A 15,266-nucleotide genomic window follows, 5' to 3' on the forward strand; every position below is an offset into this window, starting at 1 on the left:
ATATACACACACACACATATACACACACACACATATACACACACACACACACACACATACACACACACACACACACAAAGTCATACTTCGGTTTTCGACCGTAGGCTGTTCAAAAAGCGATTTGTTCAAAATCCGAAACTATTTTATTAGCCCATGATTAGGGGCTACTACATGATGCAGAAATAACAAAAGCAGTCAGATTTGCATAAATCACAACAAACACGTCTGCTCACAAAGAACGGTACACGAGGAAGCGTCACCTCCTCGTGTAAGGAAGCCGAGAGGAATCAAGTGACGTATTCGGGTTTGCTCAGTTTGGTCAAAAAACGGTTTTCGGTTGTAATCCCAGACGTAAAAATCTCGAATTTTCTGTTTGACTCCCCGTCCAAAACAACTGGGTGTTTTGTTGTTTTCACATTTTATTGTAACAGTGGGTAACTGACTACTAAGAAGAAGAAAGCACGCTCACTGTTTTGCATTTAATTTTTTATTTATTTTTATTTATTTATTTATTTATTTTTAGCAGACTCGAAGTGCTTTTTCATACAAATATCTACCATAATTGTGACTTAACTACTGCATTAGTGTTGATTACATCACATGGAGCTCTGGTCATAAAGTCAAGAGAGAGAGAGAGAGAGAGAAAGAGAGAGAGAGAGAGAGAGAGAGAGAGAGAGAGAGAGAGAGAGAGAGAGAGAGAGAAATTAATGGATCTCCGATGCTAACCACTAACGGCGGTGTTCCGTTTCTCGAACGAAAACAGAGGCCTCTTTGACGGGCCGAGAGGGAGCCGGTGATGGTAAACACATCCATTTTGGGCCTGCGGCCTGTAAGAGCCAGCACACGCACACAAAGTCACACAAAAGTTGGGATGCGAGCCCTCGGCTTTGGCAGGACATCACATCACCGCCCGATCCAAACCCCAGAGACGACTCTGCACAGGCAGTGTCCTCATCCAATTGGAGTCAAGTTCAACGAGCGCAGCCTGAATCAAAACAAAAACAATCACGGCGGCGGCTGATTAGGTGACCGCAAGTCCGTATCGGCTATGAGGGAGTCTGAATGACGATGGGGCGAGAAGTGTGGAAGTGTAACGCTACAGTGTTCGCCATTTCATCTTTTTTTTTTCCCCCAGAGTGATACAACTTCCAAGATTTTCAGAGTTACAAAATACGACTTGGTCAGTTTTTCACTTTCCGTTGTGAGAAAAAAAAAAAGTGACTTAAAAGTGAGCTACTGAACCTCCACCAACAGATGGTGGCAGTGAATTTCCCAACATCTGGCCACAATCAGTTCAGATGGTTAGCTTGTTGTGTTTCCATTTTTTGGGTGCAGGTTTCACCAGATTTCCTTCTTTTGAAAGGAGTCCTTAAAATCATGAAAAAATGGGAAGGGGGGGGGTGGTGTACGTGTGGACTGGGTATGGAGTAGTACTAAAGCAGAAGGAGCGGGGGGAAAAAAAGGTTCTAAAGCCAGCCAAATGTGTTAAAATAAATTCAAAGTTGCTAACTAACCTGTCCATGAAAAGAGAAGCTGCTGAAAATGAGGAAATTGTGGCCAAAAAAACAAAAACAAAAAAAAACAGTTCATATTAAGTTCACTTAAAGTCAAAGACTAAAAATGGAGCAAGTAAGGGGGAAAAAAAAAATTACATTCAAGTTTATTATGCTACTACAGTGAAACTCCTCTTCAACGAAATCATGTTTGCAGCAAGAAATTTTTCACAAAAGGGGGTTTTTCACTGTAGCAAATTTGATCTCAGATGTAAACACACACGCACGCACGCACGCGCGCGCGTGCACACACACACACACACACACACACACACACACACACACACACACACACACACACACACACACACACACACACACACACACGCACACACACACGCACGCACACAAACGTATGTGTACTCTATTTTTCTTCCAATAGTGCATAAGTATGAGCATACACTTATTTCACACTTCATATAGTCAGTGTAGAAAGAAAAAAAAGGGAAAGAAATTGTGAAATTTACGATCAGCATTCACTTTCGGTTCCATCAATTTCTTGGGTGATGTCTTTTATTTTGTTTCCTCTGTCTTTCATTTTGATCACTTTTACCCTCTCTTCCTGCGTCAGAGCTCTTCTTGTCTTAGCTGCTTGACATCCAAAGGTCCGTTTTGTAGCCATTTTAGCAATGCAACGTTCTTGCTGCGTCTGAAACTAACAATACCAAATACTTCTTGGGCTACTGCGCATGTGTAAACCAGTGTGGTGGTTGCTGTTGCCGTTTCCGAATGAAGCAGTAGAGGTTGCTGTTGGATTACACTTCGCTGTAGTGAATCTCGTCGCGAGGCAAAGAAAAAGATTTCGTATAACGCAACAAGGGTTTTTTTCATTGTATGGGGGGCAGGAAAGTGGGAATGGTGTTAATGCATTAAGATTTTTTCACACTAGATGGTATTTTTGTCCATGTAGGTTTCGTTGTAGAGGAGTTTCACTGTAGATGTTTTGTACAGTACAGTCCATTATAGTGCTTTGTTATGACTAAAAACACTTCAGAAATCTTATTTTTTTTGTTTTTTTTTTGCGGGTCTGGAACAAATTAATGACATTTCCAATCATTTTACTGGGGAAATTTCATTTAAGATACAAGTGATTTGAGTTATGAGTATGACCAAGAAACAAATTAAACTCACCAGTCAATGTTTTAACTGTATTTACACTTCACTTACGGGTGGGAAAGGAGAGCCACAGTCACGGCTGTGTTTTCCCCATGCTTATTGACCGCCGAGAGGACAAAAAAAAAATTGTAAAACACACTTAGAGCACACTCTCTGCTGTCAGCCGCTGCTCCGGCGATAAACAGAGCTCACTGTAACATTCTATCCTCATACGAGGCGAAGCGTCGGGGAGGCTTTGGTGCCCCCGCAATTTGCTCAGCGCGAAGATAACAGGAATGATCCTCCCCCACGCGTTTGTCTTTTGGTCGCAGGTAAAAGCGGCGCGGTTAATGACCAATGTCTGCAACGAACAATAAGATGAGCAACAATGGGATGGAAGCGCTATTAGCCACCGAGTCAAAGCAATTATTTGATTTAGCGGTGCCGTGGAAACAGACATAATACGCTCATTGAGGTCCCATTGTTGCCGGGGTATAACCTTTGTTCAATCTACGGGTAATTTTTTTTTCTGAGGAATTCAACATTTTGATCCAAGTTGTCAGTGTCGAGCTTGTATGACCGTGCCTTCAAAAGGACGCAGCAAGCAGTCATGAATATATACAACAATGGCAACAAAAATGAGTACACCCCTCGGTGTGATTTCTGATATGATATAAAATATTTTACAAAAATTACACTGTTGGTAAAAACCAAATGATGGGAGTTTTACCTTACTTCGAAAGTGTAGATGTAAAAATAAGCGCTTGGTAAGCATGCAACGATTAATTGCCTAATAGGATGTCAAATAGTTCGATGACAAAAATAGCCCAAGCAAAATCTCAGCCGAATGCAAGAATAATTTTCCCACAGGAGGAAAGCGTCCATAAAAGACAAGCAAAGGTTAGCAAATGAACAACCAGCCAACCACACACTCTCATTTGCTGACACCCATATCGGTCACGAGGCCCCGCCTTTTAAAACCGTACACATTCAAAGTCACGGACATCCCAGTCGGACGTGAGGATGGCACCTGCAAGTGGACAAAATAATAACCGAATCTCACATCAACTGTATTGTGTGTTCATCATGAAAAATCAGCTTTAATTAATGGAATAATTAATAGAATACTCGATTCTGAAAAGATTCAATAGTTGCAGACCTAGTTAACAGTGTAAAAAAAAAAAAAACACTGAAGCCAATCGGTTGGATGCCTGTTGCACTGAGTTCCTGATTGCAAATGACTTTTTCTTGTTCACAGTTTTGGTTAAATTCTGAACTGTACAAACTCAGCTTAAGACGTAATCCATGCTCATCAAGTTTCTCCATCATCATCATCATGACGAGAAGTTGGACTTTGTTTCTTTGTTACGTTGCTATACACTACATCTGGCCAAGTGCTGGAGCAAGCTCACAAGCCTGGCAAATGACAGATTAGCCTCTAAAATTCCTGCCTGAGCTCTTTTTTTTTTTTTTTTTGTGTATTTACGGTTCTGGTCAGCTGCCTGCTCATGAGGAAAAAACACCAAAGACACCCAAGGCGGCCTCTTGCGGGATTGCCACGTAAAAAGGAGATTCTCTCTCTTGTCTTTCTTCGGGCGAGATTTATGTAACATCAGAGGCAGAACAGATGCTCATTTGATGTGGAGAACAACAAATGGAAAACTTTCAATTAATAGCTTACCAGGACATCTGTTGCGTGCTTTTTAACTCAACGTCTGCGTTATTAACGACGGGGCGTGGATGGGAATCCGATTATCAAACTTTGATGAAATTCCGCTTTCAGCAAACGCATCAAGCATCGACGCGCGCCCAATTGCTCACTAAGGTGAAATTAAACGGCAGAGTTGTCGCCGAGTCGAGCGCATTACCTTCTCCCCTTGTGCGCCAAAAGACATTGGTTGCATCTGGAGAAGCAGACGGCAAATGAAAAGGAGAGTCTGATGCTCCACGTGATCGCTCTCGCCCTATTCTAATGAAATGTACAAGTTCAACAAACAGATTTGTGGGGGAGGGGGGTTGGGAATTAAATTGATTTAAAAAAAAAAGCAAGAGGAATATTATCCTGCGTTACTTTGCATTTTAGGGAGCACATCACAAAGCCTGCCAACTAAATTCTGTTACCACAGCTGCGACAACCCAATTTTGTCGTTAATTTTTTTTTCAATTGGACTCACTAATTCAGTAGTGAACTCACAGTTGCAGGAAAGAAATAATAATAATAAAAATAATAATGTTTAAAAAAAAAACACTTTCTGGCCATAAATATTAAACAATCAAATGAAACACAGGAAAGACCGCAGTAACTTCGCTGGGATTCTTAAGAGCGCAAGCTAGTTCACTGAGCGCAAGCTAGCTCACTAAGCCCCATTCATGTCCTCTAAACAGCGTTTTGTCAGATTCGAAGAACCTAAAAAGTGTTCTTATTCTTGTTGAACTGTGGCATACCCTTAAAATGTTCGTTCAAACGGACCTAAACAAACACTCTCTAAATTGCGTAAAGTAACTGTGCAACTTATCGATATGGCAAGTTGATCAATTTTCTGGCTGAGGTCAGGTCAAAGTCCTCTCTGCGGATTTATGAAGGAAGGCCGCCGCTACGTCCAGCGCCTCATTAGTGCGTTGGTTTTGGCCGCAAATTGCGACAGTGGCAGCCGTCAATTCGGCCCGCCTCGTGGAACTATAGACGCCGCCGATTGCGCCGTCGATGTGCGCCTGTCCATAGAATCAATTAGAGCCTATTCTCCGGGCGCAGCACTTTGAGTCGGCGCTCCATTAAAGCCCGCAACTATGGATTAGCGCGAGGGGAACCGGTATCGCGTCAACGCAGGCCCGATGCGATATGCATTATAGATAGCGAGCAGGCAATGATTACACGGGCAGCCTCACTCACAGACACAAGTAGGGCAAATTAGCATATCGGTGATGTTCTTCTCTTGGATTGATTCATGCCGCCGCTGCCAACAGGATGCGACAATGCAGGCAAGAAAAGACCTGGTCAACTTGGCTCCTAAGAACCAGCGCCATGTTTTTTTTTTTTTACAGCCTCGGCGCCACAAGGACACTTTTTTTTTTTTTTGCAGTTAAAACCGACCCGTTACGATCCTCAAAATCGTGAAATTGTCCCAATTAGAGCCTCGTATCATACACGGCAGGGTGTGAGGGGGCCGGCAAATTAATTTTAACGCAGAGATTTGCAGCTGCCCGCACAACCGACGGCTCTCAAACCAAGCGTCGGCAAATCCATGCTCGCTGACATTCAGCACGCGTAATTAAAAGCATCCATTTGCATATCGACTTGAACGAGTGACTCCTTTTCGGCAGCATTGCAGGTGAACTTTGTCACCAATTCGCACAGGCCCGTGTTTTGTCGGTACACCGTATGGTTGTGAAAATTAGACCGATGGTTATAAAATGCACCAGAATCGATTAATAACGGATGCATATGTCGATCTAATTAAAAACTTTCATAGCAACATTCATCGGAAGGGGCATGAAAATGTGTTTACGACAAAGTCAGATTTACGACTCTCTCGCTCCAGATTTCTCCGCGAGTAAATATTTGAAGGCTTGGGTTTCACCGAATATAACCCTGAGCATTTTGGCTCTGGACTTTATAGTCCGCGCTCAACTATTTTGGACGCGGCGGGGCCATAAATCTTCCTCCTCAACGAGGGGATCGCAGGCTAGCGATCTGGTGGCGTGGCTAACGACCGTTGTGGTTTTCCAGCCCTGAACCAAAAAAACGCTTCCTTTGGAGCCGTCATCTAAATTTCCTTCTGCGAGGCACTTGTCCCTGGCGGAGGTCCGTGAAGATGGAGGATGCCAAATGATACAATATTGAAGTCATCGACAAAGACTGCCTGGAGGAAAACTTTCACACGCATCGTTGCGTCACAAGGGCCGATTTTGTCTGGCGCCTTGATTATTTCCCGACGCAGAAAGGTCTGATTTTTTATTATTTCTTTTTAAATACTCGTCGTTACGGCGAGGCTAAAGGCAGAAATGTGGGAATATGATCATACAACAATGCAGAGGGCGCTTGACTGCAATGAGATAATGACGCTCTAATTTTAGAGCTTTTCCACTGGTTGCGCAAGAATTAACATGGGGATTCTTCTGCTGCGCGAGATGATCGTAGACGGGAAACTCAAGTTGCAGGCAGTGGATGAAGCCATGCGGTTGAAAATCCGGCACACTTTATCCCTAAAATGGTTCAGTTTGGCAACTTAAAAAAATAATACCGCCATAAAAACAGAATACTAATCTAAGCAGGCTAGCTACAGCAAGTTATGCTAATGTTGTTGATACAAAACTCTCGCCTGGTATGGACGCACACTCCAAACATTTGCGGCGTATAAATGAAAAGCACATTTTGGTTATTTTTAGCCACACTCAGATTGTATCGGACGTCGGAAAAGTTAACGAAGGAGAAAATAGTTGCGGGGTGGGGGGAGACAAGCTTGTCCTTTAATCCATTCAGAACGCGGACGCTTGGAGATAGCGATCGGTACGGGAAAAACGCTTTTCTTTGGCAAATGCTGGTTGCAGCTGGCTTTTGTTGCGCATTTTCCTTGCCGCGTGGTTCTGCGTGAACGGTACAAACATGGAATGGAAGGCTTGAGGTCATACCAGAGGTGCTGCAGCCGACTGTTACGTCTCCGATGTTACAATTTCACACGAGACTCTGCGTGAAAGGTCAAGGCTGTCTTTTTTTTCCCATGTTACTGTTCTGCGTGAAAGGTACCAAAAGTCGACCCGCAAATTTCTGTGAAGTGGAACAGAGGCACGACGCAGCTCATCCTACATTTCTGATTCGTTCCCAACAACTCTTGAGGATCTTGTTTTGGAGCAGAACAACTGGAGCTTGTACTTCATTTCCCCTTTCTAGCAATTAGTCGCCGCAAAACCATTTGTCAAAAGGCTAAAGCGCTGGCGAGCCCTGCTCAGCTCCGGTTACAATTGACTCTTTCCTGCGTGTTGGGAAAACAGTGAGCCCCTTTGCTTTGGAGTGAGAAGCTGGAAGGCATGAATAAAAAGAAAGACGCTGATTAATGTGTCTGAAACAAATCAGAAATGTGCCACAATGACCACTTTCCGCACGGCCACACGTACCAACTTTCATATAAATATTTCGAAGGGGGCGTTTGGGAGTTGGATGTCACCTTCAAAGGCTCACTGTATAACCTCCTGAAGCCTTACATTTCTCAAACCTCCACCCGTGTCTTTTTTTTTTCAGCGCAGGCGAGATATTCAGGATGTCTAGCGCGTAGCTAACGAGTTAGCCGGAGGGCCGGACATTTTCTCACTAAATCACCAGCAAGAAACTTTCTGGAGAGTACAATTAACAACCCCAAAGTCAAGATTCTCCAGGGAGCCGGTAGTGAAAAATGAAAAGGGGGGGGAACAAAATCCCCTGACATTTTCCCCCTCCATCAGTCACCTTTTTTTTTTCCCTTGTTAACAACCCCCCTTTCGTCTCCTTACCCACTCGCCTCCATTATAGATAAATGTGAGTGTGTGGTCGCAGATGGGCAACGGACGGAGATCCGAGGCTCTTTAATCTCACGGCAATAATGGCCGCGCTTGGGGTTCTATTCGCTGCTCAGGCAGTCTATTTTATTTATTTATTCATTTATTTTTACAATTGGGATCTTTTAGAATTTATGCTCTAAGTGCCAGTCTCAAAAATAATGACTTGTCAAGTGGGGGCAAATTGCTGCCCATTATTGTGGATCCTAAAACGCCATTGTGACGCGAAGAAGCCGTGTGCTCTGGTGATTGCCGCTGAAGTTAACATATGGTAAGACACCAGACTTTTACTTTTATTTTTTTTAAGTACTTTTGATAGAGTCTGCTGTTTTGGTTAGCAAATGGCCTCCGCAGTTAACGACGCATGCGAGAGTGAGCAATAGCCAAAGGAGTGACGGAACGCTTCTATGAAGGTTCGAGACAAAACACCGGGCAACTGATGGGAGCGCGGCGTTTATTTGAGGCCCGGCCTTTACTGGAGGCGTTACAATGACATCATCCGTTCAACACACAAAAACTGGCTGTGGCCACGCGGAGCACACGGTGATGAAAGTGGATGTCACACGGCAGTGACACAACTATGTCATAAACCTTTGCTGAACTTTGCTCTGTTGAACTCCCTCCCAGTGAGACCTCACACTCGCTGTCAACTTGCGTAAACACACGCACACAAACACACACAGTCAATGAGAAAATTTGGGAGGTTTGAGATACATTTATGGTAAGTAATGATGGCTAACAAATTGTGCTTGCTGTGACAGCTGTGTTTGTGCCCTCGGGTTAGCCAAAGAAGTTGACAAAAAAAATTGTTTTTTTTCTTCAGGAACCAACCCCGGATAAAATTATGTGACCATTTGCATTCCGTTTTATTAGGGTGTGAATTTTTTTTTAAGAGGTAATGGTTAAGCACTGCACTTGGGGACCTACACAAGTTTCCTGTGAAGTGCGAAAGAACTTGTAGCGATGATAAACCCAAACTAATCCTGAAAAACGGGGTTGTCCACAAAGCAAACGATGCATCAGGGGCGGCTGCACAACTGCCCCGCGCTATCCAATTCCTTCAGGAATCACAAATAACCTACTTGTATTAGCTGTACAATAGGAATATGCTGCTAGCTTGTTATACAAACAGCAAGAGGCCTGAGTTACCAGGGGCGGTGCTAGCAAGCTAAACTAACGAGACTAGCAACATAAGCTAGCCCCTAGTGGATCCATTGAACTCAATGATAAAGCTATCTGCATAGTTTAGTTTTTACTTGGGATTTTGATCTTTTAAAAAATGTAACCGCAATTTTCCAATCTTTGTGGGGCACCTGCGCAAGTGCCCCCCACTTACCCTGAAAGGCTGACGGGAAGTATCTTTGTTCCCACAAAAAATAAATAAATAAAGCTGGCAGGCAATTCTCAGAGCTGGATTTTTACTTTGCAGATGTATTTGAGTCTTTTAAGAAAAGTAATTATGGTTAACCAATGCACTTGGGGCACCGACACACGTGCCCCAAATTATCCTGAGAGGTGGTGGGGAGATATTTTCTTTTGTTTCTTTTTGGGGGGGGGGGGGGGGGAGAGGGCAAAGCCAAATGAGTGTCTACCTGGCGTGGGGGACGTCGATGCTGGAGGAGACAACCTTGCGCTTCTGTTCCAGCAGGGACACCGACCGACAGGGGTCCATTCGTTTGCCGTTTGTCTCGCGGTGGTCGCTCTCCGCCGTCGTCGTCTCAGGGCCGTCCGCCTTTTGCCCTTCTGGGCCTCCGTTAATGGAGCTCTGAGTGGGGGAAGACACGGTTAGGACTGGATGCATCAAATGCTTCTCAAGTGCTCGTGAGACTTGGACACATTCAATGGTGAAGAGTCAGAAATGACTCTGCCTCACAATGAAATGTCACCGGCACGTTAGATTCACCGGAGACAGAGCCATGCATTTGAAATGATGGCCTGTATACAGTACGTGCTGTTTTGTGAAGGTGAGTAAATCAAATCATCTTGCTCACATAAAAACAAACAGTTGGGTAGAAAAAAACAAATATGCAATAATAATTGATGAGGCGATTCAGCGATCGTCAAGGATCATGTTTGCGGAGATGCAACAGGCAGAGTTGGAACATCAACACTGCACTCCACTATCAGAACGTAAAAAAAATGATGACTTGAAAATGGATTCAATTCAAATGTATTACAGGTAAAAATAACGTTAAAAAAACAGCTACATGAAAATAATAGATTCTCGTGATTAAATGCAAACGTATTGTACTCAAAAGTTAACTAAAACTGAACCGGAGTGAAATGTGCTGTCGTGGATTGAAAGAAAGGCAATTCAGTTTCAACACAGAATCCAGCGATTCTTTCACATGCCTCAAGAGGGAGCCCGCGTACATCTTGAGGCAATTGTTGCACACTTTGCGAATTACTTTAGTGAAACAATTGTTTTAAATCTTCTAGTTCTTCTTTTTTTTTTTCTTTTGAGGAATTATTTTGAACATGGAAATGAAGTAAGACGGAAATTCATCAGGTTCTTTGCCAATAAATAAACAACATGAAAAACAAAAAGCATAATCATAGAAGATAAAACTAGCTTGACTATAATTTCAATTGTATTTCATGAAAGCTCAAATTGATTTATTTGAATCAACTGTTTTCTTTTTTTTGGTATTATTCAAACTGTGAATGTGATTTGATATTTCAAACAATATACCTTTGTACAATATACCGGTAGTAATATTCAGAACATTACTTTGTTTAAAAATCCAAGAGTAATTTTGCAGAGGAAAAACTCAAAATGAAAACATGTTTTTAAGAAGAAAAAAAAAATCCTACGCGTTGTGGGAAGCAATACTAGCTGTTGTCAATGAAAGCCGCCTCATCCATTCCAGACTTGCCCACCACCCCATGCAAATAGTGATGCCTCTTTTGGCATGGTGCCAAATCACAAACACTGCCAACAAGTGGCTATGAACACACACACACACACACACACACACACACACACACACACACACACACACACACACCCTCCTTCGTTTGTTCGGCAGCGCGGGCATGTCGCCAAGCGCTCAGATTCCTCGGAGGATGCCACCCGCTGCCGACCTGGGGGTGCCCGCTTTGTTGGCCTGTGCAGCTGCGTCAAGGGGGTCGGCGGCGTACCCTCACAAACAACAAAAACCCACCATGTTTGAAATAGCAACACACGCACGCAAGCGCACACACACACACACACACACACACACACACACACACACACACACACACACACACACACACACACACACACACACACACGCCTCTTCCTCATTTTACGGCTTGTTTTCGAACTCGGAGGGACACTTGTGACCATTGTGCATTGCTAACCCCCTTTGTGGACACTCTAAACACGGGCTTGCACGTGCGCGCACACACATACGCCCACACGGGCTATTTAGTTTCCTGAGGTTACAAACGTAAACACTGCGAGGCTAAAGTTGAACAATTTGAGGTTTTAAGTCAAAATAAGCCTCGTAATTGCGCAATAGTACCAAAAATTGGTGAGACTTCAGCTCAGTGAGCCTCGCAAGGAGTGTGATTGGCAAGCACTGAACAGGAAATGAAATGAATTCATTAAATTACGACAACATAAAAACGAGGGCGGTTCCACGAATTAACGCTCGCTGTAAATTCACACATTCTGTGTAATTTTACTGTGTATACATTTGCCGTAAATACCCAAACGGTGTTTTATTGCGTACATATTTATCTCTGGTATGAATTATTATTATTACTTTTTAAATCAAGCCATGCAAATCATTTGAAGGCCTAAGGAACAGGCCAATCAATCAATCAATCAATCCATACGCCACCACAAGTGATCCTTTGTGACCACTAGGGGTCAGTATTGCTAAATTCCTTCAAGGGTGAGTAGTTTACCTGATCTTTATTTTTTGAACTTCTTATTAACATTTGTTTTATGGTTAAAACATTTCAAATATTTTTCCGTCCGGTTTTCGGCGTTCACCTACACCGGGGCAACTCCAATCAAGACTCCTCAAACGCTGCCTAGCAAGAAGTGACATACTGCTCCTGAAAATTGTTTGGACTTTTTGGCTTTTTTCAATGAATGGATGCATGGCCTGTTTGGCCAATTGTTGTAAGTGGTGGTGGTTGCACGTCCATTTTGGGTGAGTACTTTTACTTTAAGTTGAACCTAAAATTCTTTTTTTTTTTTTTTTACCTGGACAACTATTAAGAATGGTAACATGTGACATTAGACAAGTGAAAACAGAACAGGCTTAAAATAGCACTGGCCTGTCTTGGGCATTGTTGTCATCGTGCCACGTGACACACAACAGCAACAAAACACAACCAACCACTATTTAAAACGACGAATGGCCAGATGTGAAATGAAATGCTTGAAAGAACATATTTTGTTTTTGGTTGTACTTACTCCTTTTTAACATTTGTATGACAATGAAGACAGCTAACGTGATGTAAGAGGACAAAATATGAAGAAGGCGTGATTCGAATGTCCTGTGCTGCGTTACGTTTTTTCATCATGCCGGTTGGCAAAAGCAACAACAAAACAAAAGCAAGCTATGGTAATAAGACAAAATGCGTGCCATTTTTATGTTGAAGGAAATCAAACAGTTTGTTTCGCTGCTCATGAATATGTGTCAAAATATAATTAGGACAAATGACAATTATTTACTGTGTTGAGTAGTTTGCATCATGCCACCATGCGACAAAAAGAAAGAGCACATGCAATTATGGTTAGACTGCAAAACGCGTGCGATTTTCTATCAAATGGGATGACTGACATCGAACGATCGATTGCAATACCCACGAAAATTTTTACAAATATAAGAAAGACAAGCTTAAAACGTCCTGTTGTGTATTGATTACATCACGCCACGTGACAAAAACAACTCGTCGCCATCTGACGCTATATTGGATGCTCGAAACTGAATAACTGATTGCCAATGTGAAGAAAATTTGTTAAAGTGCAGGACACCAGGAGTCAAATGGCTGTTGTCGTTTGCTTGCTTCTGCCCAGCCGCCCACGAGAGCACAAGAACACGGCGCAGGCCCCGCAGTGGAGCCCTTTGTGCCACATTGCAGAATGTCTCCAAAATGTCATGACAGCACGTCTTTTTTGCTCGTCCTGTTTACTCGCCGTCGTTAATCACGCCCCGGGCACTGAAAGTCAAGGCGTCCCGCGGAGGAAGCCCCGAAAACGGCCACAACACCCTCGACCGTCCCCCCTTCGTTTCACGTACCTTCAAGCTGGGCTTGAGCGTCCCCTTCGCGTGGTTCAAGCCGGCAGCGGCTATCTCGTCCTCCGCGAACTCCTTCAGGCTGCCGTCCGGCAGGAGCACGGTGTAGACGCTGCTGGTGTTTCCGCCACGCCGGGCCCCCGCGTCCCCGCCGCTCTCCTGCTTGACAGCCTGGACCACTCCGGTCACCGGAGCGCCGTCGCCGGTCGGGCTCGGCGCGTACACTCGGCTGCCGAGGACGGAGCGCTTCACCAGGCGTCGGGTGTGCATCTCTACGCGGGTGTCCAAAGCGAATTTACCGGAGGAAGGGGAGGGATTTTTCTTTATTTATTTTTACAGCATGAAGCTGTCGGACTGGTAAACAACGTCAAGGGGCGGCAGCAGCGGGTGCCCTGACAAAACGTCCGGAAGGGGGAACATACTCGTTGAGCTCGACACTCGAACGGACGCCGTCGTCGTCCTCGCCGACTTCCGCGGTGAAGACAAGACAAACAATTCTCTCCACGTCCAAAACCCGCTGCCAATCTTGCTCCTGCTTCTGTTTTTTTTCGTTTCTTCGACCTGTTTGTTTTCGCTGCCTGCCTCGCTAGCTGGGAGAGAAGTCGGCCAGAAAACGCGGAGCTGGCCTAGCCGCCATGTTACGTTTACACGATGGAGCAAAATGGCGTCAAGCCGGTCGACCAAGCTTCTTCTCGTCGACGACTTCGCTTCAATTGTCGCGTTTAAACCTTTCTACTCGACGCTATTCGCTGTCGTGCACCCGCCGTAAGTTAAATTAGTTGAAAACACGCGCTTTCAAGGGATCCGCGTCCAGTTGCGGAATGCTCCAGTACGGACTCGGCTCAAGCCTCAACCGGCGGAATGCTGCACGTAAACATGTGCGGTCCCGCCGTCGAGACGCTCCGCCATTGGCCGGCGGAGCACACGCCTCCACAAGCCCCCACCCGCTCACCGCTCCTGCGCTTCCTTCCTCCTGCTAGCTCTCTTTCTCGCCTTCTGTCGGGTCCGCTCCATTCAAAACAATTACGCAAGGAAGGAGAGGAAGCGAGGGAGGAAAGGGGGGAAATGGAGAAGACAGATACACTTTATGCTTTAACCCAGTTTGCAGACGTGTAGCCTACTTTTTATGTGTCACGGGATTTACCAAATTACCACTTAATAGGCTCGAGATTGGAGGACAAAAAAACCCCGACAGGCTCTTGTTTTTGTGAATATAAACCAAGTAGACATTTCATGTGCTTTTCAGTCTACCAAGATACATTTCTTTACAACATAAAGTGAAACCCTTGTTCACATATTCTCGTTTTTCCGATCGTCTATGAGTCTTTTTGTTTTTGACCATTTCTCTATCTCCTAAAATGCCACAATATGGCACTAAAGCCCTCGCTAAATAGGCAAGTAGTAATTGGTGTCAAAAAGTTGGTGAAAGTGATGCATCTGCTGTGTTCAGAAACGGGAATATATATTGATTTTAAACCTCAATACTGATTTTAAACCGTAATATTTTCCAACTTTCTCTTCTCCCATTTCCAATCGGAATGTTAACGACCTGCTAATTCCCCCCTAACGAGCTTTAGCGTTGTGGCTGTAACAAATATCCACATTGATGACAAGTGCAAGAATGAAAGAAAACCCACCCCACTTTTTCTTAACATGTAATGTGGATAAATTTCCATAGCAGGCGGCCTGTTGTCATCAAATATTTATGGCGTGGAGCGGCTAGTGACAGATGTGTCGCTAACTGCCACAGCAGAATGTGCGATGGACAGCGGCGAAATGTCGGATGCTTGTAAGGCCGACAAATGGGATCATTAGAGTGGGGAGGGCGCAGCGGCGGGGACCCTTTTGG

General features: G+C 44.2%; 1 protein-coding gene and 1 long non-coding RNA gene across 2 annotated transcripts in view; one reads left to right on the forward strand and one right to left on the reverse strand.

Annotated features, from left to right (window-relative positions):
• The window catches only part of LOC109528045 (uncharacterized), a 17,726-nt gene extending 17,078 nt beyond the window's left edge, over positions 1-648 (forward strand). The window contains exon 3 of the long non-coding RNA XR_002170628.1: positions 626-648. This is a non-coding gene — a long non-coding RNA (uncharacterized LOC109528045). The remainder of the gene's footprint in view (positions 1-625) is intronic.
• Positions 1-14,689, reverse strand: part of znf704 (zinc finger protein 704) — a 25,517-nt gene extending 10,828 nt beyond the window's left edge. Inside the window, exons 1-2 of the mRNA XM_019890312.1 lie at positions 13,421-14,689; positions 9,770-9,942 (exon numbers count right to left, since the gene is read on the reverse strand). Coding sequence (XP_019745871.1) covers positions 9,770-9,942; positions 13,421-13,687 — 440 coding nt within the window. The 5' untranslated portion in view covers positions 13,688-14,689. The remainder of the gene's footprint in view (positions 1-9,769; positions 9,943-13,420) is intronic.
• Positions 14,690-15,266: the final 577 nt, after the last annotated feature.

Source organism: Hippocampus comes, unplaced genomic scaffold (genome assembly GCF_001891065.2).
Source record: "Hippocampus comes isolate QL1 unplaced genomic scaffold, H_comes_QL1_v1.1 scaffold71, whole genome shotgun sequence".
Classification (NCBI taxonomy): Eukaryota; Metazoa; Chordata; class Actinopteri; order Syngnathiformes; family Syngnathidae; genus Hippocampus; species Hippocampus comes.